This window comes from Elgaria multicarinata, chromosome 15 (assembly GCF_023053635.1).
Source record: "Elgaria multicarinata webbii isolate HBS135686 ecotype San Diego chromosome 15, rElgMul1.1.pri, whole genome shotgun sequence".
Taxonomy (NCBI): Eukaryota; Metazoa; Chordata; class Lepidosauria; order Squamata; family Anguidae; genus Elgaria; species Elgaria multicarinata.
Window position 1 is genome coordinate 12,092,696 of NC_086185.1, and position 26,649 is coordinate 12,119,344.

Consider the following 26,649-nt stretch of genomic DNA (forward strand, 5'->3'; position numbering starts at 1 on the left):
GTTAACGTTAGAGAGACATGGCCCACCAAGAAGCTATGTCATCTTATAGAGATGTATTTTTCAACTTTCCTCACAATTCTAACGATTCTCTTTGCTTCAGTTGGCGACACTGAGTGGCAACTCTGTATGCTCTTGATTTTACGCTACATTGCCTGACTGTTGAAAGAAGGAAACTGTTGCCTGGACATGCCCAGAAAACGAAAATGCAAAACATTCTGCAAGAAGCTGCTGTTCCGGAACCATCTTGTGGACCATTGCTTGTCTTTCCCCCATGAAAAGAGAGTAATGTTGTGACCACCCATCTAGGATGGTGAAAGACAGAGCATCACAAGGTGTGTGCTTCTTTGACCCTATCGCAGAGAGCTTATGCTCTGTGAAAAACCAAGCATCTCCCTAGGGGGGCTGGAAACACGCCTCCCCGTGCAATGAATCCAGCACTCAGACCGTTCATTTCCAGATGTGTTAGTCTATTGCAGCAAAAACTAAAAAGGGTCTGGTGGCACCTTAAAGATTGACACATTTATTCCAACATAAGCCTTCATGTACACAGTCAACTTCGTGTTACCTTCAAATGTTACAGGTAATCATCATCACTGTCTGTACTTCTCACATTTCAATTTCTTCTGACATGTTTACATCTGATCCAGTTTACATCTCCATCCCAACCCCCATAGCATGTGTATATAAATCTGCCAATTTGAAGTTAACACTTCGTGCATCTGATGAAGGGGACAGTTACTTCTCTCTCTCTCTCTCTCTCTCTCTCAAACATTTATCTTTAGACTTTTAAAGTGCCACAAGGCCCTTTGTAGTTGTTGCTTCTTCTAATAATGTTATTATTACCCCTTAACCAGTGGTGGCTGATGGTTCCGATTTCAGTAGAGAGGTGCACTCGTTCTGGGTTTCAGTTGGAATCAGCCAGAACCAATTTTGGGCATTGAGTTCAGCACCTTGGATAGCTATCCCAGATGCTGAACGTCAGCCCTCAGACAGGTTCAGCACCTTGGATAGCCCCTCAGTGTTCCGGCTGCTTCTGACTGAACCCCATAAGCGATTCACAGCCCCATTGAAATTGGAGTTGCCAGCCTCTACGGCTCCTAGCCCCAACCCTGCCAAATCTCAAAAGTTTTGGTATAGCACAGTTGGAAAACCTGACCCTCTCCAGTGAGTTCCAGAAGAAATTAAATGCTGGCTGGCTTCTTAATCGTGGGCTTATTGCATCCGAATTCATGGCCATTGACAACAGAGGTGTAGCTTTGGGAGACTTCTTTGCCTTTTGCCATGCATCAGGCGTGCAAATAGGGAAGGCGCTTGGGGTCTGAACACAGAGATGGACTTGGGGGGCGGAGGCATGTGTGTGCACACGCAGGGGTGGGGGGAGAGACCCTAATTCAAGACGCAGCAGTTCTGTCTTGGTAGAACTCAGTTTCCTGCCTTTGACATTCCAAATTACTTAGTTATAGATTCTGGTGACATCCTGCATGATTGGGAATATGGACATGCTCAGCATCCTCCCCTCCTTTTTTGCCAGCTGCCAAACGCTAGCATGCTTTCTTTGAATTTGAATTTGTCAGTGGCAGTCAGCATCTTTTGCCACTAAGCTGAGACAGAGAGAGAGAGAGAGAGAGAGAGAGAGAGAGAGAGAGAGAATCTGCTATCAAGTCCCAGTTAGCAATCCTTGTTATTTTTAACCTTCTTTTCTAATTCTCTTCCAACACCCCACCATGCTCGCTACCACCAGCGTCTTTTATCTCATGCATGATCCCTGATCTAGTAAAGAAAAAGAAAAAGAAATCGAGCTCAGGCAGCTTGGAACAGCAGTCAAAGGTGCTGATGGATGCTGGAGAGGAGCTGAAGTGTGCACAGTAATCTCGTATTTGTGCCAGTCTAAATAAGTAGATCATTGGGCGTACACACACACACACAGACACACACACACACACACACACACACACAGACTGACTGACTGACTGACTGCCTTTTGGGGAAGGAGGGAGCTAAGTAAGTAGAGACATACTGCACCATTTCCTGATTCACTGAGCTCCAGAGAGGGAGAGAGAGAGAGTAGAGAGAAAGAGAGAGAGAGAGAGTTGCTGGCTGTGTGCGGCAGGGGAGGTGCTAGAAGAGCTGTTCAAGCAGTGTAATTTTATACATTACTGAATCAGTGCAGGCTGAGAACCTGGAGGGACAAAGCCTCGTCTCATCTTCGGGAACTGCATTGTGAAATCCGGCGGCTTTCTCCTCTGGCCGTGCTCTGAGATTCCCATGCATTTCCCTGGCGCCCACCCGCCCATCTACCCTCTTTTCTTCTTCTTCTCCTTTTGCTTCCCACTCCTCTTTTTTCTCAACCCCCTCCTCCTCCTCCTCCTCTTGGTGTGAATGACAAGAGCGATCTGATGATGGCCCTCGTTATGGAACCTATTAGCAAGTGGACGCCCAAACAAGTAGTGGATTGGATGAAAGGTAGGTGTCTTTCTTTCTTGCCATGTAGCTCCCTTCCATTGCTTTCTCTCGCTCCCTGGATCACCTGTGCTTTGGGCATGATGCCTTGTTGTGTGTGTGTCACCCCAGCTCTCGCCTCTCCGCACACCACCCCTTTGGGGTGTGTGTTGGTTGCACAGAGTTCTCTCCAGATGGGGGTTTTGGGAGGAGAGATTTGTGTGTGGGCTCATCCAAAGCCAATGGATGGGAGATACTCCGCACCCCTGCCACCCACCCATGTTGCCTGGATGGGGCAGCCAGCTTCTTGGACACTCCAAGGCAAAAAGTGCTCCTTGGAACCTCCCATGGCCCGGTGCATACGTGAGCACCAATCCTTGCAGAACTGTGGGATGTGTTCGGGGTGCCTTTGGAAGACCCCATGTAGCCGTTGCATGGTGTCGTGATCTTATGCCTGTCTTTCTTTAAAAAGCAAAACAGCAGCAGCAGCAACAAAAAAAACCCAACCCTGCCCTGATTAGCAATCTGGTGTGATCTGAACAGGTGATCCGACGCAGTAAGCTGTAGCTAACTTGCAGCACTTCGATCTATAGTTTGGGAGGATTTAAAATAATACTCATAATAACTGGGGGTATGTGGGGATAGGGTAGGAGGATGGCATCCTTGAACCTCCCCCGCCTTGCCTGGAGTCAGGCTTCTCCTAGCTTTGCTGGGGGTTTCTCTCGGGTTTTATTTCATGCATCCTCTGTAACAATTCTCCAGTACCCTGGACAGTGCAGCTGTTACCATATATGGAGAGGGCAAAGGAAGAGCCGCCCGAGATCAGCCTGGCTGGGGAAAGTCTTCACGACGATTTTGTCAGGGTTCAGGAAGGATCACGTATTCCCCCCCCCACACACACACACAGCCCTCCCCCATCCCCCGCTGCCCCCAATGTGTCGTGTAGTGCTAGACAGACAGACGAGGGCTTGAGGGATTCAGTTTGTGGCCCCGACAGGCATCATTTAGATAGGAGGCAGAGACGCCGCTGATGATGATGATGTGGCTAATATCTTCCTTTTTTCCTGAGTAAGGTGGGAAACTGTAGGAGGGACTGTAGAGCAAGCGAAAAGGACCTCCGGTGTAATATTTGTTTGCGGTACATGTGCTCACAATCATAAAGAATGTACCTCTATTTTTGTATTCATATGAAATGTGTACACCTTCCTTATAATGCTGTACCAGTGCATATGTACATGTGTAAAAAATATTATTTTATTATTATTTATTGCATTTTTATACCACCCAACAGCTGAAGCTCCCTAGGCTTGCATGTAGCATTATACTGAAAGTTTGTAATCTTTCACTTCTTAAAATAAAAAGTGTGTGTGTGTGTGTGTGTGTGTGTGTGTAATTGAAATAAACAGAGAGGGTAACAGGACAGCCTCTACTGTTATGGCATCGATTTCCAAAAAGGTTCATTCCATGCACAGAATATGCTGGATGATAGTTGAATATATGATCTGGGTTGCAGTCCCCAAATTGTTATCATTGCATGTCGTAGTTCCGAACAGTTATGTATATGGTAGACACTTTTTGAAACGTATACGCCGTTTCTTCTCTCCAGCATTCTCCACCACCCACTCACCCAAGACTTTGCGTAAGAGTTTGTGTCGGCAAAATAGTATGTGTTACACACCCAAATACTATCACAGTATCTAAAGAATCCAAAGCGTTGGTTTCTCCAGAAGCCATCGCTGGAGACAAGTAAATGGGTCTCATAATCTCAAACTAGCTCAGCCAGGGAAGTTCTCAAATATACTTGATGTGTGAGATTGCAAAGGTTAGAGACACCACTGGAAATAAGATGTCGGCGCCCAGGAGAGGATAAATCTTGCAGATTTGGCTTTAGAGATCCTTCTTAATGTCTCCTGGAATGTTTTGGAAAGTGAACATGTTGTCTTTTCATAGCCTGGGTGATGTGATAGGACAAAGTGCAATGTAGATGCTTCTTCTTTTCTTCTTCTTCTTCTTCTTCTTCTTCTTCTTCTTCTTCTTCTTCTTCTTCTTCTTCTTCTTCTTCAAAACACTGCTTCTTTGGGGGGAGGAGGAGGAAAATCAAAATAAACCTTTGCATCCTTGTTTTTTTATATATAGATGTACACCATAGCTGAGAAATAACTGGTAGAATGATCCGTCTATCCCCTACCCCACCCCAAGTGTGCAAATTGTTTTTTTCTTCTTTTGCTTGTTTTTTGAACAGCAAATATAAAATCAACACTCACTAAACACTTAGGCAAACTAGCAGTTACACTGAGTAACATAATCCCTGTGTTTGAATGTGGATTTGCACCGAATTCCTCTAACGCAAGGAGGTGGGGGGGGGGGAAATGGGCAGGACAAGAGGATACTGGAGTGTTTCTTCCACCCCTAAAACAGTGGTGTACCTTGTAGACCTGTGGCCAGCCTAAAAGTTTCGGGATGCGGGAGAGATTAGAAAAGCACAGGCGGTGTTCATCTGTTTTGTAGGCCTTTTAAAGACAAAATTTTGTTGTTGTTGTTGTTGTTGTTTATACAAAAACAATAGGGGACAGAGAAAATTTATGGGAGAGTGGGCAGCCCAGTCCTGGCTATGGTAGCTGAGGCTGAAGTCCAGGGCCCTGGAACCCAGGCGAGGGACATCCACCCAGAGAGTGGCAGTTGGTGAAGGCACCAGGGCTGCAGAAGCAAATTCCATTTTACTCATGTAGTCGTGATGGTGTGTTATGGCTTAAGTGAGTTTAAATTTAAAATGCAAAACTGCACATGTGCAAAGTTGTTGCGTGTTTTTTAAAAAAATCAAGATTGGCAAACAGTTTTGTTGTTCTAACATATCAGAAACGTAGAAACAGTTTTGAAGCATGGGATGGCTGGTGGGGGAGGGGCACAGAAGAGAAATGTTAGTTTTGTGCTTCACAACTGGAGTGATACACATGGTTTTCTAAAATCATCGTCCCACCCCGCCCCACCATGAGACTGTTAAGTCAAGGTTCTAAACTTCTCTAGGTGAACCAGGGCGTCAGACCGTTTTCTTCACCTGCTTACAGTGAACAGTGCCAGCAGGAGAAAAATGGTTGTGTGTGGGGGGGGGGGACTTCAGGGTTTGTGTGTGTGTGTGTGTGTGTGTGTGTGTGTGTGTGTGTGGTGGTGTTGGGACCTCAGGTCCTGTTTCTCCCACTGCATAGGAATTTAGCAGTGGCCAAATTGTAACGTGTGGGCCTGAGCCCAGTTTGACTCCATGTTCTCCAACAAAACGTGGTGTGGGTTGAATGCAACCTCTGTGCTTGTCTTTCAAAACAGCCTTTTTTTCTTTTTTTCTTTTTTTGTTCTTCTGTTGCTCGTCATGACATAACAAATTCAAGGGGGGAATTCCTTGCAGCAATTACGGCTTGTTCTTTCAAAACTAAATTTTGCACGATTGAACAGGAGGGTGGCGTAGCAGCCTGGGTTTGCTTTTGGAACAGAGACAGACATGCAAGCTTCAGTGTGAATGATTGCCATTCTGACATTAAAGGATTAGATTTTTTTTTCCCTTTAGCATTTGCTCCAGAACAGTACAGAGATCATAGAGTGAGCTATGCAGCCAAACAGGGAGAGGAAGAGAGAGAGAGAGAGAGAGAGAGAGAGAGAGAGAGAGAGAGAGAGAGAGAAGGTTCATTAAATATTGTGCTGCAGCGAAAATGTAATGTTGGTCACTTGAGGACTTGTCCAAATTAGGGCAACGCTGAATCTGCTTGCCATTTTTGGTGCTATGTGCAAAATTGGCCCTCAGTGCCATTGCTGTGTAGCTTAAACTGATTGGTTATGTTGACCCACATGACTTTATTTAGTGGTCTCTGGTGATGTCATCATTGTGTTGAGACAGCGTCATGGTAACCGTCCATTTACTACATGAGCCTTCCCCAACCTAGTGCTCTCCAGATGTGTTGGACTACAACACCTATCATTTCCAGCCAAGATGGCCATGTTTGCTGGAAATGATGGGAGCTGCAGTCCAACACATATGGAAGGCTGTTCTACATACATGATTCCAGAAGTAAATATTTATAAATCTAAGCTCTGTTTAGGGGAGGGGGGGACCCAAACCCTACTCTGCCAAATTGCTAATTTTGATCCCAAAATCAAAACTGGTGAATATTCTGAGTAGCCCTGGTTCTTATATTTGTTTTAGAGAAAACAAATCTGTGTGTGTGTGTGTGTGTGTGTGTGTGAGAGAGAGAGAGAGAGAGAGAGAGAGAGAGAGAGAGTTTTCCCCAGTGGTAAATAAGTTTTTGATTTGACACAAGATTCGCACCAGGCCCCCACCCTGACATTCATCTTTAGGATCTTCTCTGTTAGAGCCCCCAGGGTGTGGAACTCCCTTTTAGTTCCCCTGCCCTTTATTGATTTCCCATTGCCATCTGAACAGTCTTCTGTTTTGGCAATCTTTTGGCCTAAGCATGGTGATTTCCCTTTTGCCTATCTGGGAAAGGGACCAGAGCTCAGATGGCAACAAGGGAGAGGGCCTTTTCAGTGGTCCCCCCCCCAATTATGGAATGATCTCCCCGACGAGGCTCACCTGGCCCCATCATTGTTACCTTTTCAATGCCAGGTTAAGACCTTTCTCTTCCCCCAGGCAGTTAACAACATGGGCTGAGTTTGTTCGTTTTTAACTGACCCCAGAATAGGTGTTTTCACAAGGATACTGTTCATTTTATGCTTCTTATGTTTTTGAATTTTGTATATTTGTTTTTAATGTTTACTGTTTTTAACTTTTGTAAACTGCCCAGAGAGCTTCGGCTATGGGGTGGTATATAAATGCAATAAATAAATATATATAAATATATTTATATATTTATTTATATAAATATAAATATAAATGCAATAAATAAATAAATAAATGAATAAATAAATAAATAGAACATCTTGTAGAACAGCCTTCCTCAACCTGGCTGGGGCATTCTGGGAGATGCAGTCCAACACATCTGGAGCGCCCCAGGTTGAGGGAGGCTGTTGTAGAAGGTCCCAGCTTTCTATCCTTGACATCTCTGGTTAAAAATCAGATCAAGTGGCAGAAGAAGACCCCTTTCTGCCCAAGACCCTGGTGAGCCACTATTAGTCACAATAGACCACGCTGGGCTAAATGGGCTAATAGTTTGACTGGATATATTGCAACTTGCGTCATTCCTCAATGTAGGGCAGTATGCAATGGCGTTATTCTGCAAACTCAATTAGTGGACCTCCATCACATCTTTCCGTTATGCAAGTGGTTGTGTGCAAGCATAAAGTGCAGCCACTTGCACAATCGGTTTTGCCAGCATCATGTGCAACCTTGCGCATAGTTTGGAACCTAGTTTCCTCTATCACAACATGATTGCACGAGCGGAATGGCACGGTTGAATGCTGCCGATATATTTTTACTTTCTGCCATATCGTTGCTTGAGTTTTTTAATGGTTAAAGTGTATGTTTTGCTTTTAAAATTGATGTTAGCTGTCGGGAACATTTTGCTCTGGAGTGGAAATGTGGATTATTATTTTTTAAAGGTGTCTTGAAAGAATAAACAAATAAGTAAATAAGATGTTTATATTGTTAAAGACCCAAGAGCAGAGGCAGCGGGGTTGGAATAAGATGGGAATTCATGTCTACCAATATGAAGTTTTCTCTTTCCAGATTGCTTCTCAGCTCATGGAGCAAATTAAGGGGGGCAGGGAACAAACACTCTCTAACTTACTCAGACTTTAGGTTTCTGAACCTGTGCAAACATGTGGCTCTATTGAGCTCAGAATTAAGTCTAGCCTAGACCCTGGCAGTTTTCCAACTCTGAGACTCATGGTGCAGTCATCTTGGCATGGAAATCCACCTTTGCCATCTCCTTGTCTTAGAAAAGTCCCATCTGAATCCTAGGTCCTTTCTACACCTAGGGGTTATCCCAGGAAAATGGAGGGATCATCCCTGCCTGCTCCTGGGATCCCCTGTGTGTCATTTGCATGCATAGCGATGATCCCGGGATGATCTTTGGAAAAAAGGCAGGTGTAGAAATGGCCCTCGTCTTGTGAGTGATTCAAGCCTCATTCAGGTTATGGGTCTGATCTGTGACTCAAAGTATTCCAAAGTTAAGGCTTCCAAACTTGAGGTGGAATGTAACTTAAGCAAAGGATTTCACCACTCACAAAGCTGGGATGAGCATGGATTTCATTGCCTGTCCTGACTCACTCAACTCAAGGTTCCTAAGGGAGCCAATATGAAGCGGTTGGACTTACTAGAAGAGTGAGGACACACAACTGGTCTGTGATTCCTTATATCACTCAGCAACACCCAACTGGCCTTCTGCCCCTCTATCACCTGGCTGACTGCTCTGTCAAACATCTGGCTGGAATAGCCAACCATACGGATATAGGAAGCTGCCTCATACTGTATCAACCCCTGAGTGCATCTAGCCCAGTATTGTCAGCACTGATTGGCAGCCACACTCCAGAGCTCCAGGTAGGATTCTTTCATAGCTCTACCTGGAGAAGCCAGGATTGAACTGGGGACTTTCCACATGTGTTCTATCACACTGAGCCATGGCCCTTGCTGAGTAGCAGAGTAAAGGGGGAAAGCCAAAGCACAATGGTAGAGCAGTCGCTTCACATGCAGAAGATCCCAGGTTCACTCCATGGCATCCCCTGATAAAAAAAAGGATCAGGTATTGAGAGAGAGAGAGAGAGAGAGAGAGAGAGAGAGAGAGATTCCTAAAAGCCTAGAGAGCCACTTTCAGTCCGAGCTGACAAACCCTGGTCTAGATGAACTAATTGTTTGACTATAAGGTGGGTCTTTATAGCTCCATCACTGAAGGCTGGTGGCTCCAATTTCAGCAGGGTTGTGAATCCATTCTGGGTTTCAGACAGAACCAGCCAGAGCTCAGAAGAAGCTACCCAAGGAGCTGAACCCCAGCCCCAAAATAGGTTCTGCACCTTCAGAGTTCTGGCTAGTTCTCATTGAAATCCAGACTGGATTCACAACCCTACTGAAACCAGAGCCAGCAGCCTCTACCAATATCCATATAATGAGTGCCTGATCCTAGTTGGTCCTTGACAGAATGCCCTTTCCATTAGCAGCCATGGGTGTCTCAGGAGCAGCCATTTGGTATTTATCCCTGGATTCTTTCTTACAAACAGCCTCAATAATAGTCTGGCTTCCACATAGCGGATACCCTGTGAAGGCGATGAGAAATCAATAGATACATTTTTAGAGGAAAGTATAAAACTCAGGACTGAGGATTCTGGATGACTTTGTATTACCGAGAGTGTCTTTGTATACACACAACAAGCAAAATTTCAAAATACTTGTAGGGGCAATGGGTTACTTAAAGTGGGGGTGGAAACAGAGATTGATCTCAAAGGTTTCAAAGATAAAAGATACCATCCTATTTCTCCCCCCACCCCCGTCATTCATTGTTCTTTCAGTTTCTCAAAGGGCAATATATATAACTTTCCTGTTTCCTGCAACTTTGCCATGAATATTCTTCCTTTCTTGCATTAGAATGAAAGTATGAGTTGGGGCTAACCCCCCCCCCCAAAAAGAATCATTTTTATTATTTATTTATTTATTTATTTATTTACATTTATATACTTCCCCATAGCTGAAGCTCTCTGGGCAGTTTAAGTTTGGAGATGGCATGCTTCAGCTTTATTTAATAGACACCTTTTTAAAATGACAGAATTACATGGAAACATGATATTTAATGGTGCAGTAAATAAAGGGCCTAGCAATGCATGTTAAAATCATTAATGTACATATAGCTTAACCCGTATTTGGTGTTGTACCTAATTCATCAATGAATATACATCGATTTCAAGTCAAGATATACACTTAGCAATACTAACGTATACAATAAATACATCAGCATCAAACCTGATGTTATGAATTTATTTGACTTAGAATATTTATATGCCACTTTTCAGCAAAACAGTGTTAATAGCTTGGGATGTTTTGATGACGTGTTCTCATGGAAGCTAATTTTTAGCTGATCGTCTTAAGACTTCTGAATGGTTAGGTAATATGTGAAATGGGGGAGGGGCATATGTTTCTCCCCCCCCCCTTAGCTCAGAATGATGTAATATAGGTGTTTTTGTGTGAAGGCTAACAATAGAAACTGCAGTTTGAGTCAGAGATGTCAGTTTTCAAGTGAGACTAACACAGATGAACAATGCAGCCCCTGTACAGGTCTACTCAAAAGTGAGTCCCATTGAGTTCAATGGGGCGTACCCCCAAGGGCATAGGCCCTTGGGATTTCAGCCTCAGAGAGAGGCAGATAGAACTGAGTTTGGGCTCTGTAAAATTGAATCCAGAGTGCTGTCCCTCTTCCCCAGAGATCCGATGTGTGGGGCAGTGGAGTTAGATATTTGCTGGAGCACTTATGCCATGCCTTTGCTGGTGCCCAACCTACATTTTTGCAAATTAACCTACATATAACAAAATGCCAATAGACCAGCAGTGACCTCCTTCCAACAGAAATGAAACTGGGTAAGCACTGCAACCCTGGATTGTCTCACCATTTGGGAGAGGCGAGGCGAGCCCTAACGGTATGAATCTCAGGAGGCTTGGGGCTGGGGTGCAGATGCTGGCAGAGCTGATGAAATAGTGTGGCATGAATGTAGCACAAGAGAGTTAAATCCAGAGGCCGTGGCAATGATATACTTTACTTAATGAAGGATGATGCTATCGATGGCTGCTGGTCCTCACGATAAAGAATCTCCTCACTCCCAGGCTCAGGGACAATATGCCATGGGATATTATTTGCAGTGAACAATGACCGGAAAAGGCTCTTGCCTTCATGTCCTGCCGATGGACTTGATATAGTCATTGGAATTGATGCTTTGGAGAAATGGGATGTTGGACTCAATGGCCCTTTGGTCTGATCCAGCAAGGCTCTCCTTCTGATAGGCTAGGATCCCCAAGGATGCTGATGCAACAAGGCAAAGAGGCAAACAAGGCCAGCGTTTGCGTGCCACGAAAACCAAGATCCAGACAGTACCCTGCATAGTTTGGGTCCAGGTTAACTGCAGGTTCACCTTCTCCCATACAATCTGCCCTGCACACTCAGGTCCTACAAGAAGAATTCACTCCAGTCAACCACAACTAGGCTGACAACTGTTACCCAGAGGACCTTTTCTTCTGCCGCCCCCAGACTGTGGAATGGCCTGCCGGAGGAGATTCATCGGCTTAATACTCTCTCTGAGTTTAAGACAGCCGTAAAGACTAGTCTCTTCTGGCAGGCCTACCCAGATGAGTTTAAAACCTAAGAATTTTAAGATGTTGTGAATGTTATTTTAATATTGTTATCAGTTTCTTATGCTCTTTTAACCAGTTTTATGTATTGTTGTAATTAATGTTCCCTGCCTCAATCCAGAGGGAGAGGCGGGTAAGAAATAAATGTATTATTGTTATTATTATTATTAGACAGTAGTGGCGACACAAAATATGCTGCCATCTCAAATGGGTGGATGTGCTCAGGTGCTTCCTCCACTGCTGCCATGGCCTGTTCCCCATTGATGCTGCTGTGGCTTTCTCCCTCCCAGCCAGAGATGTGCAGCCTCTCCAGAGAGCTGCCCAGGCCTGCTTGCCTCAAACCAAGGCGTTGTGAGGTATCCTTGGAGAGTACCTGCATGTGCAGAATGCCTGTGTGGCATTTGGGGTTGGGTGGATCTCCAGAGAGGCTGCCTTCCCAATCTCTCTCTCTCTTTCTGAGGACTCCCCCAAATTGAGATATCAGGCAGGCAGTCTCTCCTCCAGAGAGAGCCCACTCACTGGGTCTCTTGCTCTGTAGTGGATGGAATGGATGCTCTAGAAGCCCTGAAGTCCATCCTCCTGCTGTAGCATTTGACACTGCAAGAGAGCAGGGAGAAGATGGCAGCAGTGGCAGTACCCAGATGGTACTTGGTAATGGTGGTGGTGGTGGTGACGCAATCCACCACTAGTGGAGGCTGGTGGCTCTGATTTTGGTGGGGCTGTGAATCCATTCTGGGTTTCAGTCAGAACCAGCCAGAACTGTAAAGGAGCAGTCCAAGGTGCTGAGCCCTATCCTCAAAATATAGCTTGGGTAGCTTCTTTAAAATTTGGCCTGGTTTTGACTGAAACCCAGATGGATTCACAGCTCCACCAAAATTAGAGCCACCTGCCTCCACTGTCCTCATGGGAAGGCTGGCCCTAGTAGTCTGGCCAAGCAAGGAGGAACCATTGGGTCAGCTAGAAGCACTCTGCAACCCTGACTGGTCCATTACAGAGGACATGAAGTCTCTGATCATAAGGATCTTGGCTTTGAGACTTAGCTGATCTAGACAGAGACAGAACAGGAGATGGCCATTTGCACTGTGCTCTCATGGTGAGCTTCTGTCCATGGTATCTGACAGGCCAGAAGAGGAAAGCTAGTCTAGGCGGAACTTTGTACATTGTACATTGATGTACATTGTACAATGTACATTGATGGTGCTATATAAATAAATAAATAAATAATAATAATAACTTTGGGTAATCTAGCAAAGCATCTCTCTGCTTCTGAAGGAGTAGAACATCCTCAAAAGGATCACAAAGATTGCATTCTTCTAATCATGTTCTAATGTCCACATCATGAAGCAATGTTTTTAACAGAAAAGCAGAGGGCTAGGAGCAGTGATGAAGTGGTTAATTTTAAAGTGCAGGTGTACCAATAGCCCCAAAGTACCCAAAGGTATTCCAAAATTGCAGAAAGCTGTGTTGACCATACCAACAATACTTAAAAGGCTGTCACACAGAGGAGGGCCAGGATCTCTTCTTGATCATCCCAGAGTGCAGGACACTGAATCATGGGCTCAAGTTACAGGAAGCCAGATTCCGGCTGGACATCAGGAAAAACTTCCTGACTGTTAGAGCAGTATGACAATGGAACCAATTCCCTAGGAAGGTGGTGGGCTCTCCCACACTAGGGGCCTTCAAAAGGCACCTGGACAACCATCTGTCAGGGATGCTTTAGGGTGGATTCCTCCATTGAGCAGGGGGTTGGACTCGATGGCCTTATAGGCCCCTTCCAACTCTATGATTCTATGATTCTATGAAAGTAGTTCTAGCAGGTTTCATCTCCAGCTGGAGCAAGTCTTTTGTGAAGCTAATGGGTCTTCATTGCCCATTCAAAAACAACCCATCCAATACCTTGCATTCAGTTATTTGTTCCTGTTCAACTTCAGAACCTGTACCAAATGAGTTCTAAACCAGTAGAGGCTAATGGCTCTGATTTCAGTGGGGCTATGAAAGCATTCTGGCTTTCAGTTAGAAGAACCAGCCAGAACCCTGAAGGAGTTATCCAAGATGCCAAACCTGTTTTGGAGTGTAGAGCTCAGCACCGTGGATAACTCATTTACACCCCTGTGAGGAAACAACCAAAGTCCAAACAGGCAAACAATACTGCAGACTAACAACAAGGAACAACACATTGCTTCTGAGAGCAGAATTAGTTTCCCTCCAGCTACTGTGAGGATTGCAGCTAATCTCAGAGGGAACGTGGGATTCTGAAACTGGGGACGGGTGGGGGTAACAGATGACACCAACATCCCTGCTGATCAAAAAGTGCCAGTGCTGCATGCCTGTGAGCCCTGGTACCACTACACCACTGACAATAACATCCGAACTAAATGTCACATGAAATGCATCTTTGCATCAAATGTGCAGGGTTTTTTTTTTTAAAAAAAAAAAACACAATGCAGACAGCACCAGCTTTGTGTATGTGTGTGTGTGTGTAACGAAACGGCATCAAAGCAGGCACAGAGAGGGAATTTAACCTTCTCCTCCCCTTCTTCAGTCCTAAGGAAAATCCCTCTTTTGTAACAGATATTTGCTTTTGGATGGGGGTGGGGGAGAATCCCTATTAATGGCAGTAATGATAAGACATGTGCAGACTTGCCCCTTTTCCCACTGGATTTTAGCTGCATCCTGACCATTGCCTGCGTTAAAATCAAAATAGGTGTGCTTCCGGTTAAATGCAACAGAGAAGTGACGGTGTTGCATTTATTTTAACAACCCAGTCATGACATTTCTTTGGGAACTGTGGACAGCCCGCTCCGTTTTCCTTCAGATGCGTTTCCTTTGCAGCCAAGAGATGCCGTGCATGTATAAATGAATGGTCCTGTGTGTGTGACGACCCGGTGTTTGCGATACAACTGCAACAGTGACAGCAAAATCAGTTGTGGTCCTTGGAAGGTGATTAAACAGCCGGGCTTGTAAAATATATAAGCTCAGTTCCTTCTGAAATGCACCTCTTTAGTAATAGCTTCAAATGGAGTCATGTCTTCCAAGTCCTGCTGATTGATAGCAGTGTTTTGCCTGCCAAATCTCTGGAGGTTCCAATGATAATGAACGTTCAGATGTAAATGCTCCATTTCCCAAATGCTAAGCCCAGTTTTCCAACCTAAAGATTCCAATTCTTCCCCTCCTTTCTCAATCGGGCTGCAGCCATGAACAGAAATGCAAGCAAATTCAGTTGGTAAATTGATTAACCATGCTGCATTGATCCTGTTCAGAATAATTACATGTTCACAGCAGAAGGGCTTTCCTTAGTACGTAATCCCCCGTTTTCAAGATGGTTCATAAAAATAATAAAGAAAAGGTGGAAGGGAGGGAGAGGGAGGGAGCAAAGAGGCTGATGACGTGAATGGGCTTGTTAACATTCAACTCACACAGTTTTCTGGCAACCCCCTTTTACCAGTCTCTCTGTTTCGCCTCTCATTAAGTCTCTACCTGCTTTGTAGCAATGTGTCATAAAAGGGGAGACTCCCGGATTTGCAGAACACGATGCATAAAAATGATAAAAGCTCTGTGCAATGCCAGTTAGAGCACATTTTTATTGCCTTCCAGCCAAGGCGATGCATTGTCTATTATATGATGCATTCCTTCCATATTTGCTCCTTTTGGATTCACTTTGCCCCTTCTGTCCTCCAAGAGCATATCCCCACAAGAAACTTAGAGCATCATTGGACGGGGGTGTTGGGAATCACATTTCCCTCCCGTCTCTTTGCCTCCTGTTTCTGTCCCACAATAGAGATGAGTAGCTTCCTCTTTCTTCACATAGGGAAGAAAGAGGATGAAAGCTATGACCACTTGGCCCATTCAGTAGCCATTTTTATCGCGCTGCTTCTCCTGCACACAGCAGGAAACGGAGGCAGGTGCCATTCTAGTAGGGTGACTCTGTGAAAAGGAGGACTGGGCACCTGTATCTTTAACAGTTGTATTGAAAAGGGAATTTCTGCAGGTGTCATTTGTATTTATGGAGAACTTGGTGAAATTTCCTCTTCATCACAACAGTTAAAGCTGCAGGTGCCCTGCCCTCTTTTAAATATGGTCACTCTAGTATTGCTCCTGCAGCTTTAACTGTTGTAATGAAGAGGGAATTTCACCAGGTTCTCCATATATACAAATGATACCTACTGAAATTCCCTTTTTTATGCAACTCTTAAAGACACAGGAACCCTGTCCTCCTTTTCATATGGTCACCTTAATTCTAGCCCCCAAAATCAGATTCTCTGGGTCTTATTTTGTGATGGGAAAGGGGGAAGAAGGAGTGGGAGTTGCGCGGGAGGATCACTGTGTTGTCAAAATGTCCCATGAAGAACCATGAGTGGCCAGTCGTGAACATTTGAAGAAAAAGAGAGATGTGTACTCTGGTGTTGAATAAAATTACAAATATTTAATGGTAATTTCCTCAATATTTTTTTTGTAGATTTAAAAAAGCGAAATTGATGTGTACAATAGCTCGACATTTCAGGCCCTGAGGTCCTTCATAAGGAGCTGTACCGTCATCAAAGTTCATTTATACAACAAGTGCTGAATTTCCTTCCCTGTATCGTCCTCAGAAGGACTGCTTGAGCTGCAACAAATACTAACTAAGCCAACATGCCATAAAAATGCTCATCTGAAGACACTCATAAACCAGCTTAACAGCTATTCCTGCTTTCTAGGAAAGCCTATGAATTGTAAGTGTCCCCCCACCCACCCACCCAGGGGAGATAGGTATGGTTCCTTTAACAGAAAAGAATCCTGTGAACTACAATTCACAGGATTCACTGGAGGTAATTCCAAAACTGGCTCCAGGGTCAATGGGCCAGACACTCTCAATGGCCTCCCTCCCTCAGTGGGTCTACCTTCTCAGTGCCAATGGCCCCACTCAGAAGACACCTTAAACCATGACTTTAGCCACTATGTTTAAGCCAGAAAGCTGGGCAGTGTTCAGTAGACACCTTAAACCACAGCTTTAATCATGGTGAATAAGGCTTTTTGCCTTAGTCACTGTGGTTAAAGAAGCCGTGGTTTAAGGTGTCTTCTGAACACAGCCTGGCTTTCTGGCTTAACCACCATGGTTAAAACTGTGGTTTAAGGTGTCTTCTGAACGGGGCCATTATCACCAACGGCTAATGCTCTTTCTCCTCTTTCTCGTCACTGCTACCACCAGAGAGGAAGTAGGCCATGACATCTGCTGCTGCTGCTGCTCCTCCTCCTCCTCTTCCTCACCACCATCACCACTGTCTGGACCAGAGCGAGAGGCAAGTGAGCCAGCAGGCTGCACTGAGGAAGAGTAGGAGCAGCTCCAGGGAATTCCATCAGTTATCCCATATTTTAATGCTGGTAGTGTACCTAGGCTTGACATGACCATTTCCAGCCCAGAAGTTCTCATCATTGATCAGTACCCCTGCGATAATTAATTACTCTTCACATTTGCATTACAGAAAATTTAATGCACATTTGACAGGTTAATCCAAGATTAAAGTGAGCTGCAAGCAAAGCTCCTGAACCTGAGAGCTGGAACATAGTGACATTTCTCATGCGGTGTCTTCCTTGCTTCGTGATTTGTCTGATTGTCTCAAATGCTTTTCTCTACGATCCTCTAGGTTTTCCATGTGATAACAGGTGCAAGTCTGTTTGGCTGGAAGATGATAAAACATGTGCTGGTGTTCCGTGGTGCTTTACCATTTTTACCCTTTCTGCCAATCTGGGAGACTCCCTTTTGATGATGCATTGCTACAAAGCGGGCATACTTAAATACCCAAAGAGCTAGGCCAAAACATACTTGAGCCTGACACACACACAAATCCAAATAAGAATTTAAGAAAAGCCATGCTGGATTAGACCAGGGGTCAGTCTAGTCCAGCATTCTGTTCACACACCGGTCAACTAGCTGTCCATGGGAAACCCACATGAATGCAACAGCATTTCTATAGGGTGTAATCCTAGGCAAGTTTAGACAGAAAAAAAGTCCAACCACTCCCAGGATTCCCAACCAGCCATGGCCAGCCACCTCTCGGCACCCATGGGAGGATTGCCTGCCTCCACTTCCTAAATCTTAATTACTATGCAAGGAGTGTTTATTTTTCAGGGGTAGGTGCCGCGACACAGTCTCTGAACAACAGGCCTGCCCGCGGACATGCCCTTCTCAAAGTAAGCCCCACCACTTGAGGAGCCTGAGGTGAGGGACAACCACCGCCTTTCTCCGAACTCTGTGGAGAAAGGGGTTAAATTGGAAGGATTTCAGTAATAAATTAAAGCGCTGTGAATTATATGTACTGAGGTGAATTATTGTCAGAGTGGGTGTTAAATGTAAATAACTGCAGATGATCATTGCCAAACAGACACCTGGGATTTTTGTGGTAGTTAAAACAAACTGATTACAATTTTATTTTAAAAGTTCACAAGCTTTGTTTCATAATAAAACAGTTAAAAAAACAAACTTTTTAAAACCTCTCATCCAATCCTTTCACTCTTCTCATACACAGTTTCCTTTCTCTCACACATTCACTCTTGAACTTTCTTTATTATCATTATTGATTAATATACACTGACTGGCTATCTGCACACCACCCTCAAAAGACACCACTCTCTACACTGAACCTCAAATTCTCCAGAATCCAAGCACTCTACACACCAAGAGCTCACACACAGAGCGCTCACAATCCCCTCAGTCATTCCCTTATATATCACTCCTCTCCCTCCCAAGACATTCTAACTCCACCCACTCAGGTCAAAATTCTCAACACACCAGACTTACACATGCATTAGGGAACTGACTTGTGAGGTGTAATGCCACAGTAGGGCTTATAGCATGTATGTGTTTGTGGTTTGACCATTCCCTCCCAAGCTTCAGTCCAACTTGAACATTGCTTCTCCCACCCTACCCCACCATGTTAATTAAGCTCAGAATAATAACATCAGTTGTCACCAGTGATCATTCAAGGGCCTGAGGAATAGTTTGGGGGTGTTTTGTGGCTGGAGGGGGCAGGCCTAGCAATGCTCTGAAGAGGAATGAGCGTGCTAGCATTGTCCACAGAAGTCCAGTTACTCCATAGCTCAGTGGGAGGCCACCTGCTTTCAGTGGAGGTCCATGAATCTGCTCTGGGTTTCAGTCCAAACCAGTCAGAACTCTAAAGGAGCTAACCAAGGTCCTGAACCCATTTTGGGCATAGGATTGAGCACTTTGGAGAGCTTTTTTAGAGTTCCTGCTGGCTGCGACTGGACCGTAGAGTGGATTTGCAGCCCCACTGAAAGAAGAGACACCAGCCTCTACCACCTGCTTTACATGCAAAAGGTTGAGTCCTTCAGCCCTGAGTAAAGGTTCAGGTAGCAGCAGATTGGAAAGACTGTTTGCATGAGACCTTCCTTGGGGAGTGTTTGCCAGTCCTTGATAAAGAGCCATCTCGGAGCTCGCCTTTGAATAGAAGTGAATTCACATCCTGCACAGACGGAGCAATGAAAATCTAGCATGGGCCGTCATGTGCTTGATTTTCTGTTAACACGGCTGCTTCTCTTTCACTCCACCTCCCACCGTCTCCTCACCCCACCACAAATCTACATCTGAGTCATAACCAGTACTGTACCTTACTGTAGTGCACATAAGTCGTGGGAGAATGTTTTGGCAGCATTATGACAGCCATCGACGGGGCAGAATATTCAGCATCTTCATGCAATACCTGAGCTATTTTTAGGCCTCGTTATTTCTGCAGTCGGGTTTTAGGAATCTCTGAGTCCCGGAGGAGGAAGAGGAGGAGTTGCAGCCAAACATGGGGGCTTGATCAGCTGGGTTGTAGCTGCTCGGGCTGGAAGCCTGTCTCAGAAAACACGTTCTTCAAAAGCGTTCTCTGCTTCGTGATGTTTATAAGCTATATTTGCTTCAGGTGGGGCCAAAATAAAGGGGAAGGAGAATGGTCATGTTCAAATCCCTTTAAAACCAGGACTGTAGGCACCATAACCCAGTAGTAGCATGGAGAAGACGTCTGATTTATTTATTTGTTTATTTATAATATTTGAATATCATTCCACATCCCAAGATTTTGGAGCAGTGAATGGTAGAATGAAAAGAGCACATTGGAATAATAATAATTATTGTTATTGCTATTTTTTAAAAAAGAAGAATTCTGATAAAATTGGGTTTTGATAAACCATGGCTGGCTGCTCAAGGTCAGGCTTCCTGAAATAACAACATTTTTTGGGAGGAGCCAGAGGCAACACTACATGGCATCATGTGGATGCACAGGGACGATCCCGTGGATTACCCTTGGGATAAAGCCCCATCTAGCTATGGCTTATGATTCTCTTGTTGCAACCCAGCTTTTGCCACCTTGGTGAAATCCGCAGGTCTGGTAGAATGGCCCGGGTGTACGTTTTTGCCCTTATTTACTTGGAGAACCATAGAGAACCCGCATAGCTGCAGGGGGAATGATAGCCAGTGATGCACACAAAGCAACCCCTTGCTCTTGTATTTAACGGCACCCTGTTAAAATGAAGCTCCCGCTGTAGTCATCACTAAGTTCCTGGAATAATGGATAGAGCAAATGGTCTTGCATGCCCAGAATATGTTCACTGGGCTCACGGGGGACAGGCATAACAGCTTCATTAGGAAAGCAAGCGGCAAGCCTAGGACTTTCAGAAGATGCATTGCTATGTGCCAAAGCTCTTCCATGCCAGAGCATGGGGGCCACCTCGTCTTTTAACCCAAGGATCCTGGCTTGTTCACTCCAATGGGTGATGAAGTCTGCGGCATGTTTGTCACTAACCAGTCTTGACTCTGCATAAATTGCCCCTGAGAACGTGTGTCATTGACAGAGTCAGCAAAGTGCTGACAAGGTTTTTCAAGCTACAGTTACAGATTCAAAAGTAACACTGGCATCATCTTGCCCTTTATGAAATGTGGAACAACCCTTCCTTCCTTCCTTCCTTCCTTCCTTCCTTCCTTCCTTCCTTCCTTCTCTTCTTCAGCAATTAGCTAATCATGCTTTGGAGTATTTGTTAGAGGTCCAGCTCCTGAAGAGGAGTGTTCATCCCATCCTGTGGGCCATGTCAGAGACAAGATTAAATTCTAATACATGTGCCAAAGAAACCTGGGACAGATAATGGCACTTGGATCAGGACTTTGGGCTCCTGACAGTAGAGATTCTAGGAAATTGTAGGCCTGGAAGGAACACAAGCTTTGGTGAATCTGGAAACAAGTTTCACCCTCAGGATAAGGACATAGTGCACTGATGAGACAGGTTAGCGACACATGTGAAATTCTCATCCACATTTTCCCCCTGGATTCTGGTAGGGTGACCATATGAAAAGGAGGACAGGGCTCCCGTATCTTTAACAGTTGTATTGAAAAGGAAATTTCAGAAGGTGTCATTTGTATATATGGGGAACCTGGTGAAATTCCCTCTTCACCACACCAGTTAAAGCTGCAGGAGCTATACTAGAGTGACCAGATTTAAAAGAGGGCAGGTCACTTGCAGGTTTAACTGTGGTGATGAAGAGGGAATTTCACCAGGTTCTCTATATATACAAAGGACACCTGCTGAAATTCCCTTTTCTATCCTCCTTTTCATATGGTCACCCTAGATTCTGGGGTTCTAAATTAGCCCATCTTATTCCCAGAAAGTTGAAGAGATGCATTAAGAATTCTTAGTTTTTCCACCTTTTTTCAATCCCCCCCCTTTTTTTGCAGATCACCATTCATGCATAATTTGGCATATTTTCTATTTGTGTCTTTTCTCCTATGTAACAGATAGACATGTGTGCACTGATAAAATGCTGCATGCAAAAAGACCACCACTTTGCTCTGATTGTATGTAAAGTTGGATCAAGTTCCCTTTGGTGCGGCCTTTTACCAATGCTCAGGAGCACATGCGTGCCACCACTGCAACACTGCAAAAAAGACTCTCGATAGGTGCCATCACATCAGGAAGACTCTTGTGTGCATATGCTTGTGCAATGCTTCATGACCGTGAATGGCTAACACATGGTGTATGTGTAGGGAATGCAAATGAACTGGAGGAACTAAAAACAGTGACAAAAACTGCACGTGCTCCAGAACTGGATTTAGAAATCCCCCTGGTTAAACTGGAAATGAAATGCAGGACAGAGTGAAATAGAAGAACAATAAAGGAATTAAAGGGTTGGAGATTCTCTTATTCATATGGTAGAAATGATAGGAAGAAAGCTAGAGGCCTTAAATGCACCAGAGCATACCAGTACTGGCAAAGTTGTCAACTCAACATTCAAGGAAGTGCCAAAGGCCAACTGTGTGGTGTAGTGACTAGAGTGTTGGATTGGGAGTCAGGAGATCAGGGTTCTAATCCCCACTCAGTCATGGAAGCTCACTGGGTGATTTGGGGCCAGTCACAGACTCTCAGCCCAACTTACCTCACAGGGTTGTTGTTGTGAGGATATAATGGAGAGGAGGATTATGTATGTTGTCGACGTTCTTACAGAATTAATTGTGTGTTTTTTTTTGGCATAACGGGCTTGGGGGAATCAAATCCATCTGTGAACGAATGCCAGAATGAATGACATTGCACAATCCACAAAACGCAGACGGAATGGATTTTACACAATCTGTGTATCTCTAGTCTCACATGAAAGGTATCTTTGTGCTCCTGTCTGGTTCTCCATCTCCTCTGCTCCTGGGCCCTGGGAGGCCAGGAAACTGGTGTGGATAGGTCCAGTCCTGCTGCTGAAATGTTAGGGTCTGAAGGCTCTGCAGGAGCAGTGAATTCCTCAAAGCCATTGGCAATGTTGGGGATTGTTAGGAATCGCTGAGTGTGTGTCTCCTGTTCCCCCTTCTCCTCCTCTGAGGAGACATCAGGTTCAGGATCTGGCATGGCTGCATCCTAACAAAAGGAAATTCTACATATGTTGTTTTTGTTCTCCTAGTGAGTGCTTTGTCATTTCCCCAAGTATCTCTACACACAGGTGAATTTTAGTATTTTCCCTTTCCCCCCGCCCAAGGGCTGTGACCAGCTTTTCAGTTTCATTTAAATCAACCACAAATGGTGTCTTCGTGTTTACTTCAAAGCCATAGATAAATGAGATGGGAGTTCCTGTTATCAGAACTGAATGCAAGGAAAGCTTCTTATTGTTTTATGAGTGCAATAAATCATGCACTATACAAGGAAAGCAAGTGCAATTCAAAATATAGGAAAGTCATAAGGTTTAAGGTTTATTCAGCTCTTGTATGAAATGTGAGTGTCATCGAACCACTGACAATGGTCAGCGTCCCTCTCCTCATTCTCTTGCCATCTTCTCTTTCGGGGCCGTCTGACCTTTTTGCTTGCCCTGCTTCTCTTGGTGCCATGGATCAATTCTACTTGATGCCACACTGGGATTTGTGTGCTGGGAAGGAATAAAGGGGGGGGGGAATAACTCTTTTTATTGATTTCCCCCCATTCCTTCCACAGGCAATGCATCAACTGTTGGAGGGGAAGGTCAGAGGAAGCTTGCTTTTGAGTAAAAAGAAATACCTCCCCCCATGATGATATCATGGTTGAGAGAGGCATCCTAAGCCTGCCACAAACCTATTGGAAGAAAAAGTATGACTCCCGAAGAGCTTAGCCAACACAAGCTGTGATGGCTCTATGGAGATCATCCCTTGATGTGAGAGCTTTGACGCTGTCTTATCAGCCTCCCTGTACCTGGTTGCCCTTGAGTGGTGAGTCACCAGAGCTGAGGACTGGAGCTTCTGCTAGAGATATTGAAGTAGTCTCAGGTTCTGGATTGGTCCCATTCACCCAGGCTGACCACCAGGCCCTCCTAGACAGGAAGGGCTGAAAATGGCTTCCGATTTGGGCTGGGTTGGAAGTTTTGCCCAAGCAACTAAGGTTTTCCTTGCTGTGATGTGTTTATGCATGGTCCTTTTGTTGTAACTCCATGACAGAACCATATGGGCATTTACCCAAATTTCCCAGGTGGACGGACATATTATATACATGCATTACTAGGATTAGAGTACAAGTCTACAACTTTTGGTAGATTTGGAGATTGAGGAGTAGTCAGATATAGGTACCAAGTCTATTGGATGGGGTAGAACTGGCCTCTGAGGTACTTCTGGATGGAGGATTCCTAGCACTAAGGATTAGAAGGCACTATGCACGTCTTCTTACTTTTCTTTCTTAATGGATTATCTGCTGTAAGAGAAAAGATGGAAGAACAGTGGAAAAATTCAGGAGGGTGATAAATTGAAGACAACTTAAAGTAGAACCCCCCCCTCCCTAAAATTACGTGGGTGAGGCAGGGTGATGACACCATAAAAGCTTCATCTGGAAGCCCCTCTTCCAGTCCCTCAGCATCTTCTGTTTCTACTGGGCTCAGTTATTCTCCACCATTTCATTTTGTGTTCTCATTTCTGTCATGAATAGAGATGGGAATCTAAAAACTAGTCAACTGAGCACTTCTGTGTTTACCAACAAGAATTCCCATTATAACAATACTGTTAGGAAGAAGTAGTGTGTATTTTTTCAATCAATCCTTTGCCGAATGTGTGCCATCACCTGGCGTCACCTCTACGATCAGATTGCAATAAGGAAAGCAAACACTGTAAAACAACACAGAACACCAGGAATGACAAGGCAGAAAAGGAAGAAGAAGCAAGGAGGGGGGAGTTTTTGGATGTGTGCACCTAAATCATCCCCTCCCCTTTCCTTTGTACAGTATTTGCATTTCATGATTGACACTCATAGGACCAGTTCATCTATCTACATCAATTGACCTCTCACCACTGTGAAGATAAAGACTGTAAAGCAAGGGTGTTGAACTTCTGGCTCGCGGGCCTAGTATGCTATATAGGGGTTCTCTGATGGGGGTGTGTAGTCCAGTTGGGTTCCTCCTGGAGGAATCTCCCCTGGAAGAATAGATGATATTACAAATCTCAGATGGGAGATAACAGTGGTAATGCAGGCTGTGCCCGCCAAATGGCATCATGTGATGCTGTCAGGATCGGCTTCCTTGCAACATTATCACGGCAGAACACAAACATGAAGAACCTTACCAGAATTCACAGATCAAAGTCCTTAGAGTGCCGCCGTTGAATAAATTCAGATAATCCAAACAGGAGCCAGATCAGAATCTTAAAGTCAAGTGCTATAAACCAAAGAATGGTCCCAAAACATGGGATTCGAGGCATGCAGGCTCCATGCAAAGGAGTGTCTGGGACCAGCATCATGGTACAAAATCTGCCTATGCACTAGCTTTTATATAGGGCTGGAGCGACTGGAGATCCTTACTTGTCAGTCTCATTCTACAGGGAAACTTAGGCCGTTGCTAGACAAGGAGTTAGCCCGGTGTGAGGCCTGGGCTCCCTGCTGTGCACCCAGGTGATGCACAAGGGATCCCGGGGTCAGCCCGGGCTAAGTCCTCCCTCAACCCGGGATAACCGGATCTGCTTATGGCCCGGCTTTTCGGCAGCCCCGGGCTGAGGCCAGGGCTGCGGAAGGTCTAGCAACTTCCGTGGCTTTTCCCGGCTGCTCGCTTACTCCTGAGTAGCCAGGAGAGGCCATGCACTGGGCACAGCACTTCATAGGAGCGCTGTGCCCATCGGGCTGGGGGGGGAAATCATGGGGGGGAGAGATGGGGGCCGGGGGAAAGAGCGGACCCAGCAGGAGAGATGGGGGGGAAGAGCAGAGCCAGGGTGGGGAGATCATGGACGGGGGGGGGCGGAGGGAGCATCGGACGTGGCGGGCGGGTGATCGGGTGGGCATAGCGAGCAGGGACGGACAAGCAGGCAGGGGGTGGGCATGGCGAGCGGGGACGGGCGAGCGGGCAGGGGGCGGGGATGGTGAGCCGGGGAGGACGGGCAAGCGAGCAGGCAGGGGGGCATCAGACATTGTGAGGGCGAATCAGGGGCAGGGGGAGCGGGGAACCCTTTATTTTTTTTAAAAAAAACAGACTTACTCTTCCGTTGGTGCACTCCTGCGCACATGGCCCTTTAAGTCCAAAAAAAAAAAAAAATGGAGGACGCGATGGGGCTTTCCCTTACCCCGTCGTGTGTTACGTGTAGAAAAGGGCGACGGCCCGCGCTAGCTGTAGCGTGGCGTCGCCCCTACTCCCCACCGGATTATCAGGTAGGTCTAGCAAGGCCCTCAACCTGTGGATGGGAATTTCTTCCAACTGGTTGCTTTTCCCCCAACCTCATCAATCATTGCCTAGGCAACAGATGTAGGCATGGCCCTTCTTCATCCAAATCTGCCTTCCACCCACTTATCAAGAAAGAAGTCTTGGCCTGACTATTCTCCTCCCTGAGGACTTTCCCCATGGCTAAGTCTGATGGTATTGGAGAAGGAGTTGCTTCCTCCCCCTGCCTGCAATCTACTGTGAAATGAGGCAGAGACAAAGTCTCAGCTCCCAGGAACGGGTTAGTGGGTGGAGAAGTTTCTCAGTGGTAGAGCCACTGCTTTGCATAGAGAAGGTCCCGGGATTGGTCTCCAGGTAGGACAGGGAAATACCCTACTGGAGCTCTCCAGGGTTTCAGACTTAAGCCCTTCCCAGCCCTACTGGGACATGCCAGGGATTGAACCAGGAATGTTCTCCATGCAAAGCACACACTCTACCACTGAACAGTGGTCCTTCCCAATAGTTGAAGAGAAGGGGCATTCAGGCAGTGATTTTTCATATCTGAAGAGAGGCTTCACAAGTTCAGAAGTTTCCCTATGTTGGGGGCGGGGGGTTGCCTGCACAAATACTTAGTCCCCCTTGATTCCCCCACACTGCAGACAATGCAGGACCAAATTAATTTTACCATGTGCCTCTAATGGGGACGAACCAGTCTATTTCTGGTCTGTGATAGTTTCACATGTGTTTGTTTATCAGTCTGTTCTGCCCTTTTCCTTCAATAATGTGTAATTTAAAAAAAACACCTTCACCAAAATTGCATTTACAGTCAAGTGCATATTTTTGAATGTATTTTCTCACAGATT

At 45.3% G+C, this 26,649-nt stretch overlaps 1 protein-coding gene across 1 annotated transcript in view; it reads left to right on the top strand.

Moving 5' to 3' along the window:
- The first annotated feature begins 2,381 nt into the window (after positions 1–2,381).
- LOC134409345 (connector enhancer of kinase suppressor of ras 2-like) overlaps positions 2,382–26,649 on the top strand; it is a 376,171-nt gene continuing 351,903 nt past the window's right edge. Inside the window, exon 1 of the mRNA XM_063142057.1 lies at positions 2,382–2,463. Coding sequence (XP_062998127.1) covers positions 2,397–2,463 — 67 coding nt within the window. The 5' untranslated portion in view covers positions 2,382–2,396. The remainder of the gene's footprint in view (positions 2,464–26,649) is intronic.